Below are 26,254 nucleotides of genomic sequence, written 5' to 3'. Positions count from 1 at the left end.
TATTAGCAAAGATTTATAACTATATATGACATTTTAAATTGAAGCCTAAAACAAATTAATTGTGTAAATAATAAATTAGTACTCTAAAGGAAACATAATTGAAAAAAGATTGTAAAAAGAAAAGGAAGAGCAATTGGTAGTAGTTCATAAGTGTAGGTATCAAGGTGACATAATGAGGAGACCATCTGTTTCTCGTATTTCAATAGAAAGCATTGCTATATCTGTACATTCTACAGCCCTGGTTTTCTGTAAATTACCAAAACGAGGGCCGGAATGAATGAAAAGCCAGAAACAGGCATCATCATCGCCTTTTTTTCTGTAACCAAACGTAATTCTAATGCTCAGCCATCAAAGCGGAGTTATCACCATTTGAGAAAGAAACGAGATCGCTGTGTGCATGGGTACCCTGTCTGCAGTCCAAGTCTTTGACAGGAGCAGCAGCAGCAGCAGCATCACTTTCAAACTAAAATCAAGGAAATTAGTTGAATTGGAATATGGAGTAATACGTATACAAACCAAGAGTGTAACAGTTCACGCCCACCGCTAGCAGATATTGTCTGCTTTGGCTCGTTATGTATCGCTGTGAGCCTCACGGTTTTATAACGCATCTGCTAGTGAGAGGTTTCCACACCCTTATAACGAATGTTTTGTTCCCCTTTCTAACCAATGTGGGATCTTACAATCCCCCCCCCTGAAGGTCCAGTGCCCTCACTGGCACAACGTCTGGTGTCTGGCTCTGTACGATTTGTAACAGCCCAACCCACCGTTAGCAGATATTGTCCGCTTTGGCCAATTACATATCGCCATCAGCCTCAAGATTTTAAAACGCGTCTACTAGGGAGAAGTTTCTACACCCTCATAAGAAATGTTTTGTTTCCCTCTCCAACCAATGTGGGATCGATCTCACACAGAGTGAGTTCTCAAGAAACTAAAACAAAGACAAGAAGAAACAACTCTACGACAGGCATATACCTGCCCGGCCGGAGTCACCCGATGGTCCTGACTTCTCTTCGAGAGATCCCTTAAAGTGCCCTGCAACGTTCAAGAGAACAATGAATTCTAAGCAATAACGATGCTTAACTCTAACTGTGAAAGGGAACCAGAATCAGATATTAAAACAATTTTCAATCACTGACGGCACCATTGAAGTAGCAATTTGACACGACATACATATTCATGTTGATCAGGATATGTCCTCAAGATAAGTATATAAATTTGTACACGTATGTATTAATGTATTTTGGTAAGGTCATAAGGCAATACCAATAATCATAAAATGTATTCATAGGTAAGCATGTTGTCACACACAGTAAATACGCACATGTCTGCTTGCGATATTACATGCACAAGAGCAGTAGTAGTTAAGAAACCACTGCACTTTTCATACCCAAGTTTTGTGTCTACCCAGATCAATCAGAAGCAGTTGTTAAGAAACCACTGCAGTGTCAAACCAAATATACTCGGTTTGAATAGGTTCTAACTCTTAATAATCCAGTATAAAATCAGAAATGCTGACAGTTCTGACTGGAGGGACACCATTATTATTATTGTTTATATATGAGTATCTAGGACAACATGCACACGCCTAGACTATTCTCACAATACAACCACTTAACCCTGTTATATTTGGTTGTCAAGATAACTGGTAGGACAATAAATCCTATAGATAGCTGGTCACCATGGATCCAATGCTCAAACTTGCCGCGGAAACCATTGGAGTAAATGCTGGAAAATTTTGGCTAGAGAGGCCCTTCGAACAGAGAAGTGGGCTGTGGTAAATACATAAATAGACTGAAATTGGGGTTCACTCCAGAGTTCTTAAAAAAGACTGAAGTACCATAAGATAGAAGTGCTCGAGGGGTTAGATTTTTTTGAGAAGGCAATCGTTGAAAGATGCACCCATAAAACACATATTTGTTTAATCCTAAAAAAATGTTTGTGAGTAGGACAAATGAAGGGTTGATTGACGAAATATAAAAGAAATGGCTTCCTTCCATGATCAACAACAGGTAATTGTGCTTTATCAAAGACACAAATTTTGGGCGCCTATAATAACCTATGAGAAAGTAGGTTGGCACTACACGAAATAATGTGTAAGAGCCAAGGGAAGAAACTTGGATTGGACTTATAGCTGCATATCTCAACAATTTCTTTATATTTGCGAATGGGAAGACCAACAGGCAAGATGTTGGCTTCCCGGGCTCAATTAAACAGACCTTCCCAAAGCCTCAATCAAAGCTCCCCCTTTGGTGGTTGATGGTTGACGTACATACATCTAACTCGTCTCCAGAACAATGTGTGCGCCAGAAGAAGAGAAAGTTGTACAGTCGTAAGAAACATACCAATGTATTACAATATGCCTCCAGTCTGTCCATTAATTTCACTCTATCTTTTTTAACCAGTAAACCTTAAAGTTTTAAAGAGGAAACGAACAAATTTCTTGTGCATAGTTGAGAAGATGCCTGGATGGGACAATAAACCTCAGTAAAAAAAAATTGTGTAACCGTCCAACCACAATTTACACTTGTTCACAAAGAATGTAAAAAGTTGCAAGGAAATAAATTAAAAAAAAAAAAAAAAAAAAAAAAAAAAAAAAAAAAGCATTGGGAAAATGCAGGATTGGAGGATGAAAGTCACTTGATGAAGTGGAGTTGGGCATCCCTTCCACAAGATTCGGGATATCAAGGGAATGGTAGGACCAGGTAAGAAAAGAATTTCAAGAACTTAACGAAGTTTAAGAGGAACGTCTAAAGAAAATGCACGGACAAGATGAACTGTAAATGAAGCAACAAAGACGGAAAAAAAGGGAAATACAAGGATAGAGAGCGAAATACAATTAGTGAACAAGAAAATCTAAACGATCAAGGGAGGTGATGCAACCAAAACCAAGAATCAAAGGAGAAGTATCTGAAAGAAATCTCAACTAAATCCCTATTAATGAAACTAAATCCGTATTGATGACGTGGTCTCTACTTGTAGATGAAAATTACCAAACCACTCCTGATTACACTGCATCAAGAAGCAGCAAAAGAAAATAACAAAGGACAAAGGAAGAGATACATGAGGTGGTCAGCTAGGTAGTAGAGACACAGAAAGATCGAGTTAGACTAATGAAAGAAAATGCACATGCTGGTGTGAGTGGTTTACCGTAAAAATTGTTAATCACGTCAACAATTCTTATTACAACCCACTGGCTGACTAAAAAGACCCAAACTAACCTAGACACTGTGTATCATCACTTTTTTTTTCCCACTCGTTCCAAGTGCAGCTAGAATCATTGTGCCCCATACAGAGATCCATGAAAATTGTAAATCTTAACTCAAAACATCCAAGCAAACAAGATATCAGTAACTAAAAATTTCATACAAGTATGAAATACATCTTACATCATAAAAGCCAATAAGTCCCTTGCAAAGGTCTGGCATATCCATGAGCCAGACAATCTAGGGAAAATAAAGCTTACCTTAAAATATAATTACTAGTGCAAAATATTCAAATTTTCAGGAGCATACTAACCCTGTTTGCCCAAAAAAGTCCACAGGCATTGCAAAGTGATCTAGGACCAGATGGTCCTCGCCGCATCATTGGGGTAGCCATTGAACTTGTGCCACAATTTGTGCATCTAGAGAAAGCACAAAATTGCAAGGATGAAAATACAATTGCTATAATGTTGAATTCTAGAGAAAACATCTTAGTGCTGAAACAATTGTTTCAGATTGCTATTTATAAGACCATGAAAACTCACAAAGTTTCTAGTGGACTTTCTTCTTGACCTTGCTCTGAAACACTACCATGACTGTACGAACCATCAGGCTTCTTGGAAGAAGTAAACTGTCCTTTGTTGCGTTGCATCCTGCAATTGTTTGGACAACTTAAGTAAGAGATCAAAAACCCAAAGTTCTTTAGAAAGCAAAAGCTTAGAGAACACACAAAATGCACGAACTAAAAAACTTCTAATGCATGAAGTTGCTGTAAAATAAACAGAAGGGTTATCTGACGGTCTAAGCCCACAGCTAACAGATATTGTCCTCTTTAGGCTTTCCTTTTCGGGCTTCCCCTCAAGGTTTTTAAAACGCGTCTAGGGATAGGTTTCCACACCATTATAAAGAATGTTTCGTTCTCCTCCCCAACCGATGTGGGATCTCACAATCCACCCCCTTTGGGGCCAGCATCCTTGCTGGCACACCGCCTCATGTCCACTCACCTTCAAAGCTCAGCCTCCTTCCTGGCACATCATCCGGTGTTTGGCTTTGATACCATTTGTATCGGCCCAGGCTCACTGCTAGCAGAATTTTTCTAGCTTCCCCTCAAGGTTTTTAAATTGCGTATGCTAGGGAGAGATTTCCACGCCCTTATAAAGAATGCTTCGTTCTCCTCCCCAAGAGACACATAGAAAATCGAAATCAAAGAAGATGCAACGGGGAAAACAAAATACAGCCAGTAACTTAACATGTTCATCGCCAAACCTGAAAGCAACCTCCTGACGAACACCATATCGGACTTTTTTGTCAAAACAACGCTCCTTCCTTTTCTGCCTAAACCGACTTAACGAGGCTGCCCTCTGCGGTTGACTACTACGTCCGGGGAAGTCCACAGCATTCTAGAAAATGTGAAAGGAAACAAAATCAAAACGAAAAACAAAATTTCTCCTAAAGGAATGGGATGCAAGTTTCCAGCAGTACCCTCTGACTCTGAGTTACCAAATCCACGCTTTGCTGACCAGAAGATAGTTCGCTACCACCCAACAATAATAACACTGCTTGAACCTACAAAGGATACGACATGTTAAAATCTTAAAATTAACCAACCTCCGGCTCGATTCTCCCACCCCTTGTAGCCGCCATAGAAGTTGAAGAAAAAACGGAATAAAAAAGTATCGAACTCAATGTACTCCAAGTTCAAGAAATATCGACACCATTACAAAAACTTCAGAATATCCAGAAGAAAAATGTCGATAACTAAAACCCTAAATCTCATTAACACGGTACCTTCTCAGGAGAAACCGCATCGAAAAGATACACTTGACCACGGAATGAAAGTGTGAGCTGGCTTGAACCATCGCTGCGTTGAATAGCCATGTCTGAACCATCACCGGCGGAAGCATAAACCGCATCAGGATTGAGATCCTCAATCATACCGCCTACTCCAGCGCCGTCTTCGAGAGCGTGAGCTCCATATCGAACAAGGCGATTATCCAAGGGCTCGCCGCCGTCGCCACAGTCAGGGACGGAGGCGATCTGGTCGCCTACGGTCAAGGGTTGAGAACGTCCGTACATTAACTCTGGCAGAAACAAAATCAAGGGTGTTTGAAGCACATTGCAGAAATTGAGAAAAAAAAAGGAACGGTCTGAAAGAGAATTGATAGAACTCAGAGGAATCGAGGCCGACCAGAAGAGAAGAAAGAAGAAGAGAGGATCGAATGTGGAAATGTCGCGCGAAGTGTGTAGTTACAGTGTAGAGCGTTGGTTGCGTTTTGGGACTCCACAGGAAAGCGAGAAGGGCGAAAGGACAGTGAACTGTGAAGAACATAAAGAGATCCTATATGGTGGCGGAATTTACGAAATATGCCCCGAATATTGGTGGGTTGAAAATCAGCGACCTTATAATTTATTAGGGTTAAATTATATATATATAATACCCGCCTTTTTTCTTTTTGTCCTTTTTTTTTTTTTTTTTATGATTAAATATTAATTAAAAATAACAATACTCATTATTATTATTTTTTAAATGGACTGAAAACATTGTGTTTGGCATATGGTTGAGATGTAGTATCCAGATACTCGTTCAATCTCACTGCTAGTAGATATTGTTCTTTCTAGACTTTCCTTGTAGAGCTTCCTCTGAAAGCTACTAGGGAGAGGTTTTCATACCCTTATAAAGAAGGTTTAGTTTTCCTCCTCAACTAATGTAGGATCTCACAACCCACTGTCCTTTAGGGCCCATCGTTCTTGATGGCATACTGCCTCATGTGTTGGCTCTAATACTGTTTGTAGCAGTTAAAGTACATCACTAGCAGATATTATCTTTTTTGGGGTTTTCTCTTCCGAGCTTCCCCTCGAGATTTTTAAAATGCGTCTACTAGAGAGAGGTTTCAACGCCCTTATAAAGAATGTCCCCAACTGATGTGGGATCTCACAATTCACCCCCCCCTTCAGGGCTCAACGTCCTTGATAGCACACAGCCTCGTGTTTGGCTCTAATACCATTTATAACAGTCAAAGCTCATCGCTAACAGATATTATCTTCTTTTCGGTTTTTCTTCCGAGCTTCTTTTTGAGATTTTTAAAATGCGTCTATTAGGAAGAGGTTTCAACACCCTTATAAAGAATGTCCCCAACTAATGTGAGGTCTCATAATTCATCCGCTTCACGGCTCCACGTCCTTGCTAGCACACCGCCTCATGTCTGGCTCTAATACCATTTATAACAATCCAAGCTCATCGCTAGCAGATATTGTCTTCTTTGGACTTTTCCTTCTAGGCTTCCCCCAATATTTTAAAACGCGTCCACTAGGGACAGGTTCCCACACCTTTTTAAAATAATATTTTGTTCCCGTATCAAACCAATATGAGATCTCACAATTACCAACATAGAGACAATACACCATCACCTTAGAGTCAACGCCTAACATGGATTCAAGCCAACCCTCGTGAAAATCAGACCGAAAGGTTGAATGTCAACCTCAAAAGTCCGAGCTAAATCCAATTTTTTTTTAAAAAAATAAGAACACAATTAATTCAAAAAAAAAAAAATATATATATATATTAAAAAAATCTACACGTTTAATGACTTGGAAATATTTTTTAAAAATTAAATAAATAATAAATAAAAAGTCATATAGGAGCCATTGAATGGCTGCTGGGTAACTGCATCCACCTAAGAAACGACCTAAATGCCCATATATGGACCCTGAATAATATTGCATGGAAAGTTGCAATTTGTTACCTACAAGTGGGTCCCACTCCCAACCACGCATTTCGACTGTCCGATCTTAAATGTAGCGCGTTGATTCGCTGGCCCACACGATATCAACCATGTGGAACACCGCACCATAGCATTCACTCCCTGAGAAAAAAAGTTCGTCTCCTTCGCGGCCCAGCCAAAAGGCTTTGTGATCAGATTCAGATTGTTCCCCGCCTGAAACAAAATAAATAAATAAAACAAAAAGGAAACCGAAGCCGAAATTCTCGACCACGTCAAATCGTACCATCTAGCGCGTGCTTCTCACGCGCCAAAATTAATTTAAAATTTTTCATTCTCCTTTTATTCCTTAAGGTATTGAAGTTTTATGGAATGTCATTCATATTTCTATATATATTAATTTATATGGAAAGATGAATTGTCATTTTTACCCTTTTATAAAAATTAATAAATTATTTTTTTAAAAAATAGAGGTTTGTTTCTTCCCCTCGGTAAAGCAACTTCAGATCTTTTCTTCTTTCGGTCGATAAAGCAGCTTTGCTCCTTTCTTGATATCGGGGATGCCGTGTTGAAAGGTGAAGGCTTGCATCGAAGAGTCGAGAGCGTCAACCACCTGGAGTGTGAGAACCCACATGGGTTGAAGAGAAAACGAGCATTATTTGTAAGGGAGTAGAAACTTCTCCCTAGTAGCGCGTTTTAAAAACGTTTAGGAGAATCTCGTGAGGAAAAGTCCAACAAGACAATATCGGCTAACAGTGAATTAGGAAGATATTAGAAAAAGGGTTATTTTGGGCATTTCCATGTTACATTAATGGCAATTCATATTTGTTAGTTCATAAACTTCACTCATTTATTTTATTTTATTTTCCACCATGATTCTCTCTCCTTTCCTTTTTCACCCTCTCTCTCTCGCTTTCAGTTTTCCACTATCTCTCTCTCTCTCTCTGTAATTCTCCGTCTCCGTTCGTTGTGCTTAGAAGAACTTTTATCTTGGATTCATTTTGTGTTCTTCGCCATTGGAGACCTGTTAATCGTGCAAACTATACGCAATTTATGTGTTTCCTTTTCTAATTTTGTGTTTCTTCGTAATATTCTGTACAATGAGCGAACCAGAGGAGAGGTTTTCCGGTTTAGATCCAGCGTTTGCGGGTAAGTTCTCAGTTTATAGTTTTGTTTTTTGGTTTTTTTCTTCATAAGGAGGTTGATGGATGTTCGTCTTTGCATTTAAGCGCTCTGCTGTATCAATGTCTTTGCACGTTCTTGGACGATGTCATTCACGTTGTCTGGCTTTTGTATTTTTGTTTTGGTTCTTTTTTTTTTTTTTTTTTTTTTTTTTTTTTTTTTTGCTTCCTCCCAAACAGTACCTCCATGTTCAATGCGGCTGTTTATCGACATTGTTTTTGTAGTGGAGTTTCTTCATTTGGATCATCTTTATCGTAGGCGATTGCATTGCACGGTTATTTTGGTGGATGTAATTTGTTATTTTTGTTTGCCTGATTTTGTTCTTCACTTCTGCTGCTGTGTGCTTGGTCGAATGTATATTCTCAGTGAACGCATGAGCCATGCTTTTGTTTCAGGTTATAGTCTTGACTCTGGAAAATGCGGCAGCAAGATTAGTATGGAAAAGAAAAAGGAAATAATCCATGAGATTGCCCGGAAGTCCAAAGCCGCACCTGAAATCCTTAGGTCTCTTACTCGAAGTGATTTACTGGAGATCATCTGTGCTGAAATGGGGAAAGAAATGAACTACACTGGATATTCAAAATCTCAAATGATCGAGTACCTTTTGAAGCTGGTCTCTCAGAAATCCGACAGAAGTAATACTCATGCATCTTTACTAGACAAAGCTCAAATTGGCCACAAGAGGCCTCGAAACACGAACCGAACATCTGTTCAACTCTTGAATTCGAATAATACTTCCATGGAGACTGATGAGGAAAGTGTTGAAGTCCAACTTTGTCGGAATGTGGCTTGCAAAGCACCTCTAAATCCAGAGTTTGCTTTTTGCAAGAGATGTTCATGTTGCATTTGCCATTGTTACGATGATAACAAGGATCCAAGTCTTTGGCTGACCTGTGGCTCTGACCCTTCTAATGAGAACGATTCTTGTGGAATGTCATGTCATTTGGAGTGTGCCCTGAAGCATGAAAGGACTGGAATTGTGAAGAATGGTCTCTGTGAAAAATTAGATGGAAGTTTTTACTGCGTCTCATGTGGAAAGATCAATGGATTGATGGGGTATGTCATAGTTTGCTCTCTTTTTCTCTTAAGTTAGAAGTCGAACATGCAGGCTCTATATAAACTGAATCTGATATATAAAGAAACCGAATTATTCTTGTCGATTCGCTAGCCACTTTGTGAGCTAATTATATCTACATTTGGTTTAGTTTATCAACTGATTAGAAAGTTGCTGATTTCAGAAGTTGGAGAAGACAACTGGTAAATGCAAAGGAGGCCAGAAGAGTGGATGCATTATGTCTAAGACTATCCTTGTGTCACAAGATTCTTGTAGGGACAAATCTATACAAAGAAGTGCACAAGACAGTAGAGTTGGCCATGAATATGATGACAAATGAAGTGGGACCCTTAGATGAGGTTTGCTTGAGGATGGCAAGAGGCATTGTCAACCGGCTATCCTGTGGTGCGGAGGTCCAGAAGCTGTGTGCTTCTGCTGTGGAGGCCTTTGATTCCATGTGTTGTGTCCCTTGCGTGGATGGTATGCAAAAGAGAGAATCATTGGGTAAGTACATCACCCTTTTCAGAAATTTGAAGTGTGAATTGATGTTCTTTGTTCTTTAAAATTGATTGAAGTCAAATTTGATTAGGATGTGATGCTTAATTTCAATGTTAATTTGCACGATTACTTGGACATACTTGGTACTTGATTAATGTGAGTAATTTCATTAAGGTGAAGTGTTTTTGACAGACTGCGAGATCCTATTTGAAGATTCTTCACCTACCTCGGTGATGGTCGTGCTCCGATATGATGATCATGTGTTAAGAGACTTCTTAGGCTGCAGGCTTTGGTATCGTAAAGCTAACATGGAGGATTATCCAGACCAGCCATCTTTCATTGCATTGAAGCCAGAAAAAAACTTTAAGATCACTGATCTTTCCCCTTCAACCGAGTACCACTGCAAGGTCTCTTTATTTAGTAGCACACAAGTTTTTGGTGTCTGGGAAGCGAAATGGGTCACGCCGAAATTATCGACGCCGCGTCCAGCTTTGGAGAAGCATAGAAATGGAGGAATTAAGAACACTAATCTACTTCATTCTCAGGAGGATTCAAAAAACAACCTGATTAATCTTCACTCATTGGATGGACTTGACAAGAGGAGGCTTTACAAATATCCCTCTCTAAAGAACTCAATCACTTCGATGAAATCGATATCAGTTTGTCCTTCAACACCTTGCAAATTAACCGAAACGCGCATCATGCTCGGTTTTAACTGCACAAGGCGAACTGAAGAGTCCGACTATGATTATTCTGTTAGAATGGTGAAATGGCTAGAGCATGAAGGCCACATTGACGTAGATTTTCGAGTCAAGTTCCTAACTTGGTTCAGCTTGAAAGCATCAGTGAAAGACCGAAGAGTTGTTAGTGCTTTTATCGACGCTTTGATCGACGACCCACCAAGCTTGGCGGGACAACTAAGCCACACCTTCATGGATGAGATCTTCTGTAACCAAAAACCAGTTCCCAAGCATGAATACTGCCATTGGATATGTCGTTAAAAGCTCAGGGTAGTGTAGTAGGGCTAATCTCTATATAGATTTGAACATAACATATTTTGGGTGAAGCAAGCGAAGCGTGTAGAGGCCATTTTGTGACAGACTGACCGTGTCGCTGATTTGGTTTGGCAGTTTCTCCTGAGCAATACACGTGAAGCTCCTCAGGTTTTACTTTCACTTCTGTACTTTCACATTCATTCAGATGCAAATTATACGGTTCAACTTGTTGATGAAACAGGAAATTGTATAGAGCTTTGCTTCTATTTCCCTTCTCGGAGTTCACGTGGGTTGGACTCGTTCATTGATGACTTGGATTGCCAAATGGCATCTTTCTGCACAAATGAAGTTGCAGGAAAGTATTTCCTTTTATAGCTGAGAGGCTCATTAGTTTTTTGATTTGTTTTCATAATTATGTTCCAACCATTAGTTAGTTTTTTGGACAAACATTTATTATCAGAATATTACACGTAAATGAAAAAAAGAAACGAACTTTGGTGGAATAAGTATAATTTATGTAGGTGAAACTATCAGAGAATTCGAACTTTTGACCTATAGTCCATTAGGTGGCTCACATATTGCTCTCTCGACCTTTCCTTGAGTATAATAGGCATGTTGTGGCCCATTTTGTTTAGCGTTTGATGAGATATTGGAGCTAATTAGTATTCAAGTCGTGCACGAGATTTAGTAACACAAAAGGAAAGTGCAAGAAAAATGAATGAAGGTTGGTGTTTGGAGAGACAAATGAGGTAATGAAAACTTGGACAATAGTGTCTAGAGCGCAGCTGTATACCCAAATTTCATCTTGAGCTTTAGGCATGAGCACATACTTAAAACTATTATCTTGAGTAGGGACGTGTACGAGCATGATTGGTAAAGTCGACGACTAGATTTGATAAAGCATGCAAGTGTCACCATAAAGGAACTCTCGACCTTAGACCAATCAAAAAGCTTGACAAATGTGCTAACCATCCTGAAGGGACTTGTTATGGGTGAAGATTGGCGTTTGAAGGGACTTGTTATGGTGAACAATAGTGTGTCTAGGTCAATGTGAGGTCCCACATCGATTTTAGGGAGGAGAACAAATCATTTTTTTATAAAGGCGTGGAAACTTTGACGAGGCCTAGAGAGTGAATTTATTGGACTAAACATCTGAGACCAACCATTTTTACTCCCCAACTATCCAAGAATAATTGCGTTCGTTTACTGAAACGCTAAAATGTTGTATGATCAGAGGGTCATGAGATTAGCTCGTAGAAGAATTCGTGCTTTGATTGATATTGCCATGGCTAAACTAGTTGCTTGAGCATTTGGGGTGAAATTTCTTGTCTCTTCCTCGCCTTTGATGATGGAACTATCGAAAATAAAAATAGCAGTTTTACCTTCCACAAAATTAAAAGCTTAACATAATCTTATATCAAATATTAATTTTAGAAACTTGTGAATTTATGAGAGATCTATGTATCCAAGTACAAAAAAAAAATAATTTGACACAAATGTTAAAGTAAGATGAATAAATGTACCAATCAATCAATTTTATATGAACTGAAACTAATTTTGGAAAGAAAAAACTATTTTCAAAATATTTTCCAAATGATTGCAAACAGCCCCTTGTTACCTGTCTGGAGACTCCTCCGCTGGGGCTGAGGATTGCCTTTCCAACAAGAAGCTTGAATTGTAGGAATTATTAGAGGCACTTTTGCTAAAGGGAAACGACTATGATGATGAATCTTTTCAGAACAGTCCAAACCACTCCAACCCGAAATGTTTCTTTCAGACAGGATTTGGAAAAGATTTTATGAACTGGGAATTCTGTAATAATGCGGATGATAGAATCAGATGACCGTCTGAGAACTTTTAAATTTCTTAATTTCCTTTTTGGGTTTGTTCTAATCTCAAGATTTACAAGAACTACAACTGAAATTGTGGCAAATCAACAGACATTGAATCGAAGACAAGGAAACGGAGAATTGAAGAACGCCTATAACTAAGAAACGCAGAAAATATAGATCCAATTCAAAGGCTTGTTCATAACCCGAACTATGAACTATCAGTTTCAGAGAAGGGAGATCTATTTTGGAAATGCATTGCAGGTAGAATTTCATCTCAGAAGCCAATTTCAGCGTCTCAATCATTAGATAAATAAGGGAGATCAATCAGCGGTAACAGGAATGCACGAGATTGGAAGTGATAAACCTGATTAACTTGAGAGATGTTCTTCCAGCGTTGACCTCATACAGACCATGGAAGACATCGGCTTCATCACGATGATGATAGGCGTTCCAATGCCTCCCGGGCTTTGGATAATCGTGGCTCGATGTTCAACGCTTCTTCATATGCTTTCTTAGCTTCTCCTCTTAGTTTCTTCATTTCATAGCATTTCCCCAACCAACAATAGGCATTCGCATTCTGACTCAGCGTCACAGACTCGGTCAAGTCAGCCAAAGCCGAGTCAACTACGGCTCGCCGATTCGTGGACATCTTCAACTCAGCTCGTTTGTACAACGCGTCGCCTCGCTCCTCGTTGCTGAGCGACTTAGCGGCGAGGGGCGACAAAGCCGTATCGAGTGATTCAAGAGCTGAGGTCTTGAATCCTTGAATATCGAGAGCCAAAGCCTTGAGGATGTGAGCAGCGGCATCCTTAGGATCAAGAGCGATCGCCTTATCGGCTTCCGCTACCACTTGTTCCGCCAACGACGTCGCCGATGAGCGCGACGGAGCAGATCTTGCTCGAGCGAGAAGCTGAGCGCCTCTCACGAAGTGGCGTTTGGATTCGACATCGGAACGAAAACGAAACCGAAGCTTCGCAAAGAATCTCTGTGGAATGTTGTGCATCGCCAAGAACATGACGACCATTACGAGGATGAGAGCAATTTGAAGAAGTATGTCGGCCACCATCTTTATAGACCTCTGAACTTCCTGTAATTTCTTTCTCTCTGCTTCCAATCAATTCCGGGAAGTGGAAGAACACCGAATACACTCGGAATCGGATCTGATCGGAGTTGAGGCGTGAATTTTGTGGAGGTTCCACCGTCGTCAGAGGGCGGCGCTTTTGGGTTCTAATTCTTGCACATCACCTCTACACCTACGAAAGAAGCAAGAAATAACGAGTAAATATCATAAATTCGGTAGTTGCGTTCATTTAAATGGTGTGCTGCAAATTCACAAATTACTTCTTTACCCCTCGTGCTTGTAAAATGCGTTAATACCTATTTGAAATTATTAAAATCACATAAAATTAAATATTAAATTAATTTAAAATAATTAAAAAAACATGTTTATACCAAATTGTCACTTTTATTAAATGTATTTGTATAAAGTTAATAAATCATTAAATTATTTGTTGAAATATGATCGCTAGCCCAATAGAGTCAAGCCCACTCATTTACGAGCCCTTGTATGTTTATATTAGTAGAGATTTTAGGAAAAGATACCGTGATATTTAGATATTTTAGAAAAAGATTTAGATTTGTTAAGTCTCGATCTCTAGTATAAATACCCCTCCAGCCTACTCGGTTTTCATCCCAACAATAAAAAGTAGTAGTATTCTACGAGTGTTTTGTATTCCCTTCTCGATTGGTACTAATAAAGAGTACGAGTGTTTGTTTTCATCCCAACAATATAAAGTAGTAGTATTTTACAGAGCGTCTTGTATTTTCTTCTCGATTGGTGCTAATAAAGAGTGCGAGTGTTTATTACAGAAAGTTGTGTTCAACAATTTGGTATCAGAGCAATGCCCTAAACTTAGCCATGTCGATAGAATCCTCAAATATCGAACAAAAAATTGTGAGTCTCGAAGGTGTAGTCAAAAGTGACTAAAGTGTCGAACAAAGGGTGTACTTTGTTCGAGGGCTCCAGAGAAAGGAGTCGAGCCTCGATTAAAATTAGGCTATTCGAGAGCTCCATAAGCCTCAGAGGAGACTTATAAGGTATTTTGTCCGAGTGGAGGATTGTTTTATTGGGAGTGAGTCCCACATTAGTTAATTTAGTGGAAGATCATGGGAAGTGAAGAATACTATCTCTATGAGGCCTTTTGGGAAAGCCCAAAATAAAGACATGAGAACTTATATTCAAAGTGAACAATATCGTACCATGGCGGAGAGTCATAATATCTAACATTATTAATGCGTCTTAGCTTATTATTGTAATAAATTAGAGTATATATTTAAACATTTAATCACGTAGTCAAAATATTATGTGTCATGCTCAAGTTGATATTTAAGTGAAAGCTATGTTATTCATTTGTCACCCGTTCACTTTTTTTCACAAACAACTTTTCTCCTGGTCAACACTTTGACTTCTCGTATTGACTGGTCACTGTAGACAAACATTGTTGTCTTCAAAAAGTAGAAGAAGGTCAAAAAGGGCAATGCTCGTACAATAGTAGAATGGTCAATTTGAGCTACTACTAATTTCCGCTCGAGATTCTTAAAGCTCTAAATAAAGGTCAAAGAAAGTAAAAGATAAGAGATATGCAATAAATTGAATAAATACGCTCGATAAAGTAAACATAGAGCTCCGCACTTAATTTTTAGTTTAGCGGAAAGCTAGCTCCCGTTTATATATTATAAATAAATAAATAATGAAAATAAGAGACCAAAATTATTGTTTTTTTTTTTTTTTTTTTGTTTTTTTCCATTTAAAGAAAATATGGAATTGAAAGGAAAATATAAAAAATGTCATTGAATTGTTTCTAAAAAAAACTAATAAAATTTAATAAATTGGAAATTGGAATGGCACAAGCATTGCCGCGATTTCTGTTCGCTGGACTATATTTGTACTCGATACCGCTTTTATCGACCGGCGGCGCCGCGACCCGACGCGGCATTTCGCGCGTGAAAACCACGCTCCACAACTATTGGCCACAGTCTCTCGCTCTCTCTCTCTCTCTCTCTATCTCTCTCTCTCTCTCTCTCCGTACTCGTAGTCGTCCTCTGTTCCCTCTTTGTTCTCATCTGAGTGTTCACAATTCTCTCTCGTCGGAGATTTTTCCCTCTTCGACTGAATCATTTGCTAGGGTTTTGGTCGATTATCAGAGAGAACGAGAAGTAATCTTCAGTTGTTATTGGCCATTTGTATGCTCATCGCATCAACCAGAAAATGAAGCTTAAGAAACGATCTGTCAGCGAGAAAGACATTTCCACTTTCCTTCCGAGGTAAGTGGTTCAATTTCGCTTGTTCTAAGATGAAAGAAGCAGTGGATCTCTTTGATTGTCTGAGGAATTAATTATTTTCCTAAATAATCATGCACGTACCTGTTCATGAGATTATATGCGGCGAATCTTTGTGTATCGAGTGATTTGTTTATTTGAGATTTCGTGTGTTGAACAGGTACTCTCCGACGACGGTGCTGACGTTGTTACAAGAAGTGTCACAAGTTTCGGAAGCTAAGCCGAAGATTGATTGGAACGAGATAGTTAAAAACACTTCGACCGGAATTTCTAATCCTCGGGAATATCAGATGCTATGGCGGCATTTGGCTTATCGTCATGCGTTGCTTGATAATTTGGAAGACGAGACAGCACCTTTGGTCAGTGGAAGTTAATTTTCTAGTTTTTCCGTTTGATTTGTCTATGTTTCTACACTTTTATTAATTCCTGCAATTTGACAATTGCTAACAGGAAGATGACAGTGACTTGGAGTGCGAATTGGAGCCGTTTCCATCGTTCAGCTGCGAAACTTCGACGGAGGCTGCGGCGTGTGCGAAGGTAAGTAGATTAAATCCACAAACGCTCTTCCATTCTCAATCATTGTTTTCATTATTCTCCTCATATGTTGGACCTTAGCATGCTTGGTTGAAAAATCCTTTACCAATAATTTCTTTTGCACATACAACACATTCGCTCTCATATGCCAATTATCTTTTTCAATTGTCATCAAGTGAGGCTTTAACTGTCTTGAGGACAGAAAAGTCGAAAATTTGGAAGATCTATGGCATAGTAATGCTTTTAAGAGGCTATTCACAATCTCAAATGCATTGAAATGGGTGAAAACTTGATCGTGGGGAGTAGAATAAACTCGATTACAATGAAGTTTTTAATTGGAAACAATGTCAAATTTATAATTCTAACATCGTCATCAATTTCGTCGGTATAGTTTTTGGTTAAGGCTGTTGTCATGTTGACCTTTTAATCAATTTAGACTTGCTGTGTAGATTAAGATCTGTTTTTAATGGCTTGTTATGTCATTTGGCTTGGTAGTTTTTAGTTTAAAGTCTGTGAGATCGACTTAATGTATGGATAATTACTTCTTTCAGGTATTTATCGCTTCTGGTTCTTCAAGTCACTTGAGCCTTCCAAGCAGTAGCACAATAGAGGCTCCATTAACTATTAACCTACCAAGAAGTTACATGGCTGGGGTTCAGTTCGAAGATGCAGACCCTGCTTGCTCTATAAGAGGTGCGAGCATCACAGTGCCTGTTTCTGTTCAGCGACAGCCGGTCCTTACCCCACCATCTGCCGAAGGATTGACCACAAATGGATCAACGTATGGCAATAATGCATCTCGAAGGAAAAGAAAACCTTGGTCCGAGGCAGAGGATCTTGAGTTGATGGCTGCAGTGAAGAAATGCGGTGAAGGGAATTGGGCAAACATCTTACGTGGTGACTTCTTGAGCGATCGAACTGCTTCACAGCTATCTCAGGTCTTTTTCTTGTTTTTCACCATTACTTATGTGTCGGTAGCGAAGCATGCTTTAGGGACTGTTCATGTATTTATCTCTTTTTTTCATTACTGAAAAAACTATTACCATCTCTATTTTGTCTGATAAATTCTTAGTTTGTTAGCTTCTCGCATTGCCTCAAGTTTATAGCATTTTTAGGGAAATGTTCCTGTCCCATATTATTCCTATGCTCTGCAATCTGCATAGTTTCATTATTCAGCTCTGCATGTCTTGTATTTTTCTCCATCATCATTCAACTGACATATGTATTGTAGTCTTTTCTATCTTAACACCCCGGATCGTGTAGCAAAAGTGTCATCTTTGTGTGTGCTTTCCTCCGTGGCCCGACATCTTTTTGTCAACTAGGGATCTTTTTTTTTCTTAAAAAAAAGTTAATTTTTCAATTTTTTTTTCTAATGTTTCATGTTTTGACGGAGGTAGTGCTTATCTAACTTTTCACCATCTCATTTTTCTTCTTTGGGTGGGGGGTGGGGAATCTAGGAAGAAAATATCATCAAAGTGGGACAATAATAGGACAACCTCTGAGTATCTTGGTTAGAAGCTTGATGGTGAGGTTGTGCTAATGACAGTAATACAGTGGCACACAAATAAAAACTTTAAAGCTTAAGCATTATTGTAGGGGTCAGAATATTCCTATCAGAAAGAAGGTCTGGTCTTAACATGAAGTCAAATTTCCCATTTCATTCTATTCCTTACTCTTACACTTGGTATTTTATTAACTTTAGGAGACAAATTTGAGAGACCGTTCCACCGAACCTTCTATTCGTCTTAGTTTTGTAACCATTAGTTTCTATCAACAAATGAGAAGTGAGCGAAAAGTGAAAATGAGTCATCTTATGAGGTCCAGTAGTGCACACTGCTATTATGATTTCTTATTATCACCATGACTTGTTGCAGCATATATATATTTCAGAGAGGAGACTATACCTATTTGTAATATCACCCTCACCAACCTCCCATACAACCACCCTAAGGTTCCAAACAACTCGAATAGATGGAGAACTAAAGTCCACTCGTTCGGCTTAATCTTTCAACCATAACGGCTGGCAATTTGGATTAAGAAACCAGTAGCAATTTTTTTTTGTAACCTCCTGTAGTGCTTGACAATTTGACATCCCATCTCTTTTTGTACTTCTCTCTTGGTAAATGAAACTTTTCTTATGTATAAAAGAGAAATGCCAGTCTAGGTGCATCATGGATGGATACAATATTCCTCATTACAATGCTTCCCTCATTGTACAAAACGGTTCAAATTTTTTTGCTATCTTCATGTGTGAAGTTACAACATTGCTTAGTAATTAAATTTTCATAAAAGTTCTTGTTCCCATTGGTCCATTTATAACTCCCAAAATCAAGTTGATTGTGGCAATATTTTCTTTCTCGAAATCTTAACATGCTGCCTTACCATTCTATTTTACATTTCTCATTTTGTTTAGTCACGCCAATGCTGCTTAACCATGACTTCCAAGATACATTAAAATGAAGCAACCAACCACAATCGATTGTCCGTTGTCTTCTAGTCAGGCCAGAATCTGGGTTCGACCCAGTTGACCCGGGTTCAAATCCCGGCAGCGGAGTCTTTTGTAGAGAAATTCTTACAATTCTTTCAAATTTACCATGTAATTGGTTTGTCATGTCTTTTCTGTAGCCTGTATCAGCCATGTAACCTATGCTCAACTCTCCCAACTCCAATTAATGATTATCTCGTCTCTGGAATATAATCCAATTCTTTGGTCCTGTAGAGATGGGCAATTATTAAAAAGAGACACGGAAATTTGAATGTGGGAGCCAACACGGCTGGTACACAGCTATCTGAGGTGCAGCTGGCAGCTCGTCATGCAATGTCTTTAGCTCTTGATAGGCCAGTTGGTAGCTTGAAAGCAGCTCGAATAAGTGGCTCAGGTAACTACTATCTTCTATAGGTGGAATTTTAGCTCTCTATTTCAAATTTAAGAAAATGGGCTAATCTCTAAAAAATTATTGAATATATATGCATTTTATAGAGTGTATTATAGATTATATTTTTATACTGTTAAAGTAGGGTTTATCACATCCTCATCAGTCTGTTAACTCTATTATGCGACTATGAGATGTGGTTCATGCGTTTGAGAAGAAATGTCTTATTTGAAACAGTTCATGTTTAGGGTCACATGAGTTTCTTCAGCTACTTGACTTTGATGGATGTGTATGTCTAATGATTAATGTTTGTGAAACTAAGATTTGATTCCTTCTGCTGTTAATGCAACAAGTTTCTGATGTTTCTCATTTTTACAATTTCAATGTTTTTTTTTTTTTTTTCTCATTTTCTAAACGGCCAGCCAGTACAAATACGATAGGTAATGGTAGCTCGCTTGCTCCCGTTGCCTCGTCTGAACAAGTGCAAGATAAATTACATCAAAGCCCTACTCATACAAAACCACATCCAGTTGGATCATCAAGTCTAACAGCCAAAGCTCAAGTTACCGCATCCAAGAAGATGATTCCTAAGTCTTCTTTTGATTCAGACTGTATTGTTAGAGCTGCTGCTGTTGCTGCTGGAGCTCGCATTGCTTCACCGGCAGATGCTGCATCTTTACTCAAGGCTGCTCAGTCAAAGAATGCCATCCATATAATGGCCAAAGTCCCTGCTTCAACCAAAATACCCACTCCTGCCCGGGGGCCAAACCATTTAGAAGCTCATCCTAGTATTAAGACCACCACCCTTCCCAACACTTCTGCAGTCATGCCATCTGTGACTCATGGCGGGGTCCCTGTGAAGATCACGTCTTCAACAACTGCTACATTATCGAGTGTGCCAACGGACCAGAATATTTCTGTAGCCTCTGTCACAGCAGCTGCTAATCCATTGTCAGAAAAGGAAACCAAGACAACAGAAGAAACTAGAGGTCTTGGTTTAGGTGGTGTGCAGGCCACAGCTCAAAAGGATTGTCGTTCCAGGCAATCGATATCTGAGAGAGTTCAAGAAGAAAAGCCAGCTGACTTAGGACCACCTTTGAAAAGGCAAGCTACTGAGAGTAGTAATTGCAGTAGCTCACAGAACACGTCAACAGCCGATGTTGATATTAAAGTTGAAACTGGCAATCAAGTAGAAGAGAGACAAAACACTAATACCAGTATGATTCCCGGTTCCTCGAATCAGCAAGGAATCACGAATCAGTCACAGGTTGAGAGAACGAAACCGCAGGATATGGACATCGACAATGATGGAAAGGATAGGCCAATCATGAAAACAGATGGACGTAGCGAAAATTCAGTGCACAAGGAGGCTGCAAGCGAGATTTCGAAGGGAAACACCAAGGATACGAACTAAATCTATCCTACCCCAGATGAAGAGAACAATTCTCTTCAGTTGTCGTACACGTGTTCTCGGAGATTTTCCTGTCAAGTTTATCACCAAGCATAGTGAATTCATCGTTTTCGCAACGAGCTGCGATGGCCCCCCCTCTTTGCTAGAAGTGCTAGCTATTCATTTGATATGTCCTCTGCTTGCTTCAACTTGCATCCTCCACTGTAATCATGGAGAAGCAGCATCCATTTGACCTGACTGTACCTGTATTTATTTTGATTTGTTCTTCAATTCTTGTTTCAAGTGTTTCTAACTACAAAATTTTCTGCCTCATGACTGATACATGTCAAGATCTGAACTCGGGGTTCGCTGTTCTGTTCATATGCTAACACGGAAAACTTGGTATCGTTTCTTTGACTTGAGTTCAAATTTAAGTGCAAGTTCTCCAACAAGATGTTTATTTTGTTGCTTTTGTTGCATTTGTTACTGTAAATGTAGATAAGAGAGGTCAAGGAATACAAATAATTCATGCAACAATTGTCATAATTCGACAATTCGATAGTAGTTAACATAAACCATCAACTAAGATAAGAGTCAGACTAAGATAAGAGATCAAATATTCACACTTCACAACGAAGGTGTATGTATATATATATAAAGAATATTACATTGAATAGGGAGAGATTTACACAGGCTGCACAACTGTGTTACTATGTGCAACAAATTTTACAAATGAGGTCACCATATTCAGCAACGTTTAAATGAACCAAACCCACTCAGATCACACAATGCAAACATACAAATGAGTCACTATTTACAGCAACGTTCAGATCAATTAAAGTTAATTCACTTCAAAGAATTACACCATACCTCCACTTCCACCTCTTTTTTAATGCTCTTTTTCTCCAAGCCTCGGCTGCTTGGCTCAACCCTTTCCTCCTTTCTCCCTTCCATATTTACAAAGGAGTCTCCAAGTATTTACATCCCATTTTAACAAGCTTCATCCCACATCACTCTTCTTAAGAGCATGCTCAAAGGAATGGAAAAGATTCGACCTGCACAACCTGCACCCACTGATTGGAAATCAATGGATCCAATCTTTTCATCCAATTTGCTTCTTAGTTGTATATCAAACGAAGCCAGAATAGATACACTTTTACAATCTTTTTTCTTTTTCTTTTTTCCATATTTTTGTAATTTTTGAATAGCTAAAGATCACAGAATGCTCTTTCTTCTTGGAACAGGGCATTAGCATTCGATGCGTACAGCAATTATAAACCCTGTGCATCAGCAGCTCTGAAGAGAGGACAGCCATTGTTCCATATATTTCTTGCTCTCTGCTCCATCAAAAAGTGCAGTGCAGACAAAATCAGCTTAGAACAGACATAAAGCAACCAAAAAAGAAATTTCACATGTAACTAACTACTACTATTTAGTATTATTCACATTGGCCAGAAGAACAATCATGTAATATGAAAGGCAGATGAAATCAATCAGAACAAGCAAACTGTGAATATTGCTGTAAAGGCTCAAAACAAATAGAATATAGTTCTCTGAAGTTATATATTGAGAGTCTCTGTACAAACAAGGTGTATGAGAAATTTCCAAACTGAAAGGGTTGAGTTTGATTCTATCATTCTATATTTGTCATTATATCAGGATATATGTCTATTTGCTACCTCACTTGCACATATAGAGAATAAATTAAACTACTGGATTGGTTTGAAGGGTTAGAATCACTTTTCACCTAATGGCTCCTACATGTCCTCCGGAGATTCTTTACTTAACACCAGAAATCGTAACTAGCATTCGAGAGATCTTTGCTCACTACATAAATGTACATAGTGTTATGCTAGCTCTGCTACAAGAAGTGCAAACAAGGATCTGATGCCATCCTTTACTTGGAAAAAAGGATAGATCACTCAGTTGTTCTTTGATTTGCTGATATTTTCTAATGCCCAACCGTCAAGATTTACTAAACTGAGGGTGTCGCATTTCAACCTATTGAGAATGTGTCAAGAAGAATTTTTTCCTAGAAATTAAGTTCAGAAAAGGAAATAGCATCATCTTCCTAAAAATAGATGAGTCTGTGGGTATGAGACAACAGCTAAATTACATAAAAGTTTTTTCATTCTTTCGAATATGGCTACGTGAACTGATGTCCGACATTTGGGGTATAAGTTGATTCTAGATTATGAAATTAAGCTATCAGGGGATATGTATGAAGTTCTTGGGTTCACTATACACGAAAGAGAACTATAAGAATATTTTGGAAGGCAAAAGAAATAACTAACACCCAACCCCAATCCAAATGCAAGCATGGAAGAAGCAACTCTTACCTGCAGAAAAGCTATCGTTGATGTTCCCAGCAGCACTTAGGATACTGTTCTTTGTTTCATCCACAAAATCATTGTAAACGCGTCCATAACATGGAACCAGTACTGCAAAACTGTTGTCTGTTTCATCATCGCTCTGGAATCCAGGTCCATGGGGTTCTGACCATCCAATTGACCAATCCGAATCATCAGATTCTGACCCTGAAACACATCCTCCATCAGATGGAACAAGAACAATGTCGTATTCCCTATCAATTTTCCTTTCTTCTCGACTATGCCATTTCCGCCTCACCCTTCTAGACGAGGATGATATGTTGGCACCATTTGCTAAAGGAAATTTTAGAGTATCCGGTTCCCGAATGACTGTATCTAGTGAAGCATTAAAAGCGGATCCATTAGAGGTTCGAGGTTCTTTATGCTTCCCGCTCCACGACCACCAGGAGAGTTGGGGAAATGCCACAGACATGTGTGAATTCAATTTTCTTTACTAATGAATAAGAAGTCTCTCCAATGAAAAACACGCTAATTACAGGTAGATTCCAAGGCCAGGGTTGTGAAATGGAGCAGTTTTTTTTCCTGTCAAGGATAGAAGAAAATGATCAACTACATCTCGGAACGACAAAAAGAAAAATTGCTGCAATCATAGATTGTACAAGTTAACAAAAAGAAGAAACTAACAAGTAAATTCCATAGCACATAATGTAGCATAGATTAAAGAATAGAGTCTTGAATGTATCCGAAGGATCCAGCAAGCTCAGGAAGGAAAAAAATACGAAAGAAGGAAGATATAATGGACTCTGTTCCACCTTACTTCACGCCTTAAAATACAAAATTCTTCAAGAATTTTAGCAGAAAAACATGACAAAACAGGCAACGACACAATTTTCTAAGTCCAATTCGCGTGGCAATCCAGGTAGAAGCTTTAGCAGAATTGGAAATAGACAAATCAAAACAATAACCATTACCTATAAACTACCTTGACAAGATCGAGCTGTAACCAAAAAAGGAAACACGGCTTTACTAAATTTATCTCCCACAAAGTTCACAATTAAGGCCGACAACGATCTTTCTTCCCATTTTTAATTTGAGAGATTGCTTCTACTCAAGAGGTTGGCAAGATCAAGAGAACCTATATTACAATATTGTTCCTATTTTAAAAAATGATGAAGATAAAAAAAAAGCAATCGCGTTCTCTTGTTAGGTTCAGACTCATTCCAGCACCGAAAATTTAAACAAACAAACAAATACCTCTAAATCCTTAGAACTCATAAATTCCAAACACAGACAGAAACTTAAATCAATCTCTTCCTGAAGCAACCTCCTCCCGCTAGTAATTGACTTTCCGAAAACTTACTTTTCAAACATTGCAACCGAAAGTAACAAAAAGGAATCCAGGATTGTTGCGCAGAATGATCCAAACACACAATCTATAGCGATAAGGCAAAAATTTAAAGCTAAAGAAACATAGAAAGAGCTATAATACCTTAACGAACAAACCTCAAAGCAAAACCTCCAATGGCTACGGTCTTCTGCAAATGGACGATTCAGAGGCCGACGAATTCAAATTGAACACCGAAAATTTCAGCCAACTGATCGTCAAAATTGAAGAAGTTAAAGATGAAACGCTTTTTCGATACAGTCGGATCCGTCGATGCTTCTCCAATAATCATTTGACACCAATCAAATTTCATATATTAAATATAAATTACGTTTACGTGGTGAGAAAGGCTGAAAGAGGAGGACTTTATCCTCTGCAAAAAACGAGCTTGAAAGTCAATACACGGCAACACGTGGACGGCTAGGATTTAAAGAATCAAATTTCTAGGAAGAATCTACGTCACCGACGCGAGACTACATTTTGGATACTGTAGATATGGGAGTAGAGGAAAACGAATATGAGAAACTATTGCCAGGTCGGATTTGAGGTGCTTGGATTCTTTAAATAATAGGCCAGAAATTATTATTTATTTATTTTATTAAATTATTCAAAATATTATAAATTTTAGAATATGTTTTGATGACGTCACTCCTTAATGATGAATAAAAAATCACCGTTGATTTAATAATTGGTACATAAAATATATAATTTATTGTATTTTTATATAATTTAAGTTTATATTTATGAAAATTGGCGTTGAAGAATATTGACCAGAAAACTTGCGTGCCACGCTGCTCGAGCAACTTAGATTACACAACCTATTCATTTTCGTGTACTTTAGAATAACGGAAAAAAATATCAATTTAATTCGATTTGTAATTATGTGTGATGTCCCACATTGGTTGGCGAGCAGAACAAACCACCGTTTATAATGGTGTGGAAACCTTCACCTTGTAAACGCGTTTTAAAGCCTTGAGGGGAAGCCCGGAAGGGAAAGCCCAAAGAGGACAATGTGCTAGCCTTCTCGCCCTTCCCCGAATGGGGGTAGACACGAGGCGGTGTGCCAATAAGGACAATGGGCTCTAAAGGGGAGTGGATTTGGGAGCGGTCCGATATCGATGGGAGGAAGGAAAGAGTGCCAACAATCACGCTGGGTCTCGAAGGGGGGTGGATTGTGATGTCCCACATTGGTTGGGTTTGAGAACAAACTACCATTTATAAGGGTGTGAAAATCTTCCCCTAGTAGACGTGTTTGAAAGCTTTGAGGGGAAGTCCAAGGGGGATAGACACGATGCGGTGTGCTAGTAAAGACGTTGGGCCCCAAAGGGGGGTGGTTCGATATCGATGGGAGGAAGGAATGAGTGCCAGCGAGGACGCTGGGTCCCGAAGGGTGGTGGATTGTGATGTCCCACATTGGTTGGGGATGAGAATAAACTACGCCCAAAACTATATAAGGGTGTGACATTTTAAAGCCTCGAGTGAAGTCTGCTATTAATATTATATTAGCTCACTCTTCTAAGTTAACTATAGCGTGAATTTTAATAATTTAATTTTAAATTTTAATATATATTTTTTAAAATGGCCTTTGTTTTTTCCATCTCTGTCACAAACAAAACTTTCCATTTTTATGGTTTTTAATAAATAATTATTATCTGACGTGTCAAAATCATAGATAAAGGTTATCCTATTCCCAACTCACCCGGCAGATTTGTATTTAATTGGCCAATTGGGCCCATCAGGGCCCAAATCACTCCCGCAAATGACAGACCGACAAGCATTTTTTTAAAGATTATTTTTATTATTGTATTTGGATCAAATTATTTAAAAAAATAATTATAGTTTGTGTATTTAAAAAAAAAAAAAATACGATTATTTCAATATTATTTCTTTTAAAAACTATATGTTAAAATGTTATATATAAAAT

At 38.6% G+C, this 26,254-nt stretch overlaps 5 protein-coding genes across 10 annotated transcripts; 2 read left to right on the top strand and 3 right to left on the bottom strand.

Moving 5' to 3' along the window:
* Positions 1 to 124: 124 nt before the first annotated feature.
* Positions 125 to 5,586, bottom strand: LOC111798216 (GATA transcription factor 25). 2 transcript variants are annotated; one of them, XM_087125396.1, is made up of 8 exons: positions 4,989 to 5,586; positions 4,683 to 4,766; positions 4,467 to 4,600; positions 3,746 to 3,853; positions 3,517 to 3,622; positions 3,387 to 3,443; positions 973 to 1,032; positions 125 to 463 (listed from the first exon to the last, which is right to left on the bottom strand). In XM_087125396.1, the coding sequence occupies exons 1-8, from the start codon at positions 5,274 to 5,276 to the stop codon at positions 335 to 337; spliced, it is 966 nt and encodes a 321-aa protein (XP_086981522.1). In that variant the 5' UTR covers positions 5,277 to 5,586; the 3' UTR covers positions 125 to 334. The 2 variants fall into 2 exon arrangements, with proteins under 2 accessions (XP_086981522.1, XP_023536995.2); XM_023681227.2 differs by lacking the exon at positions 3,387 to 3,443 and having other exon boundaries at positions 4,989 to 5,583.
* Positions 5,587 to 7,799: 2,213 nt separating this feature from the next.
* LOC111798214 (VIN3-like protein 2) lies at positions 7,800 to 11,192 on the top strand. Of its 3 annotated transcripts, XR_002815673.2 has the most exons (5): positions 7,800 to 8,068; positions 8,497 to 9,157; positions 9,340 to 9,659; positions 9,834 to 10,816; positions 10,890 to 11,192. XR_002815673.2 is itself a non-coding variant. In XM_023681225.2 (4 exons), the coding sequence occupies exons 1-4, from the start codon at positions 8,020 to 8,022 to the stop codon at positions 10,652 to 10,654; spliced, it is 1,851 nt and encodes a 616-aa protein (XP_023536993.2). In that variant the 5' UTR covers positions 7,800 to 8,019; the 3' UTR covers positions 10,655 to 11,192. The 3 variants fall into 3 exon arrangements, 2 of the variants coding, with proteins under 2 accessions (XP_023536993.2, XP_023536994.2); XM_023681225.2 differs by having other exon boundaries at positions 9,834 to 11,192; XM_023681226.2 differs by having other exon boundaries at positions 7,801 to 8,068; positions 9,846 to 11,192.
* A 1,283-nt stretch (positions 11,193 to 12,475) lies between these two features.
* LOC111798743 (uncharacterized) lies at positions 12,476 to 13,770 on the bottom strand. Its single transcript, XM_023682067.2, has one exon. The coding sequence runs from the start codon at positions 13,544 to 13,546 to the stop codon at positions 12,911 to 12,913; it is 636 nt and encodes a 211-aa protein (XP_023537835.1). The 5' UTR covers positions 13,547 to 13,770; the 3' UTR covers positions 12,476 to 12,910.
* A 1,643-nt stretch (positions 13,771 to 15,413) lies between these two features.
* Positions 15,414 to 21,033, top strand: LOC111798213 (uncharacterized). Its single transcript, XM_023681224.2, has 6 exons — positions 15,414 to 15,804; positions 15,980 to 16,178; positions 16,270 to 16,356; positions 16,905 to 17,291; positions 19,073 to 19,232; positions 19,649 to 21,033. The coding sequence occupies exons 1-6, from the start codon at positions 15,749 to 15,751 to the stop codon at positions 20,638 to 20,640; spliced, it is 1,881 nt and encodes a 626-aa protein (XP_023536992.2). The 5' UTR covers positions 15,414 to 15,748; the 3' UTR covers positions 20,641 to 21,033.
* Positions 21,034 to 21,223: 190 nt separating this feature from the next.
* LOC111798013 (uncharacterized) lies at positions 21,224 to 24,586 on the bottom strand. 3 transcript variants are annotated; one of them, XM_023680952.2, is made up of 3 exons: positions 24,436 to 24,586; positions 22,956 to 23,528; positions 21,224 to 21,953 (listed from the first exon to the last, which is right to left on the bottom strand). In XM_023680952.2, exons 2-3 carry the CDS (start codon positions 23,416 to 23,418, stop codon positions 21,904 to 21,906), a joined length of 513 nt encoding a protein of 170 aa, XP_023536720.1. In that variant the 5' UTR covers positions 23,419 to 23,528; positions 24,436 to 24,586; the 3' UTR covers positions 21,224 to 21,903. The 3 variants fall into 3 exon arrangements, with proteins under 3 accessions (XP_023536720.1, XP_023536722.1, XP_023536721.1); XM_023680954.2 differs by having other exon boundaries at positions 24,450 to 24,582; XM_023680953.2 differs by lacking the exon at positions 24,436 to 24,586 and adding an exon at positions 23,631 to 23,857.
* Positions 24,587 to 26,254: the final 1,668 nt, after the last annotated feature.

Source organism: Cucurbita pepo, chromosome 7 (genome assembly GCF_057944985.1).
Source record: "Cucurbita pepo subsp. pepo isolate OVF chromosome 7, ASM5794498v1, whole genome shotgun sequence".
In the NCBI taxonomy this organism is placed as follows: domain Eukaryota; kingdom Viridiplantae; phylum Streptophyta; class Magnoliopsida; order Cucurbitales; family Cucurbitaceae; genus Cucurbita; species Cucurbita pepo.
The sequence above is the reverse complement of the archived record's forward strand: the minus strand, read 5'-3'. Positions and strand labels throughout refer to the sequence as shown.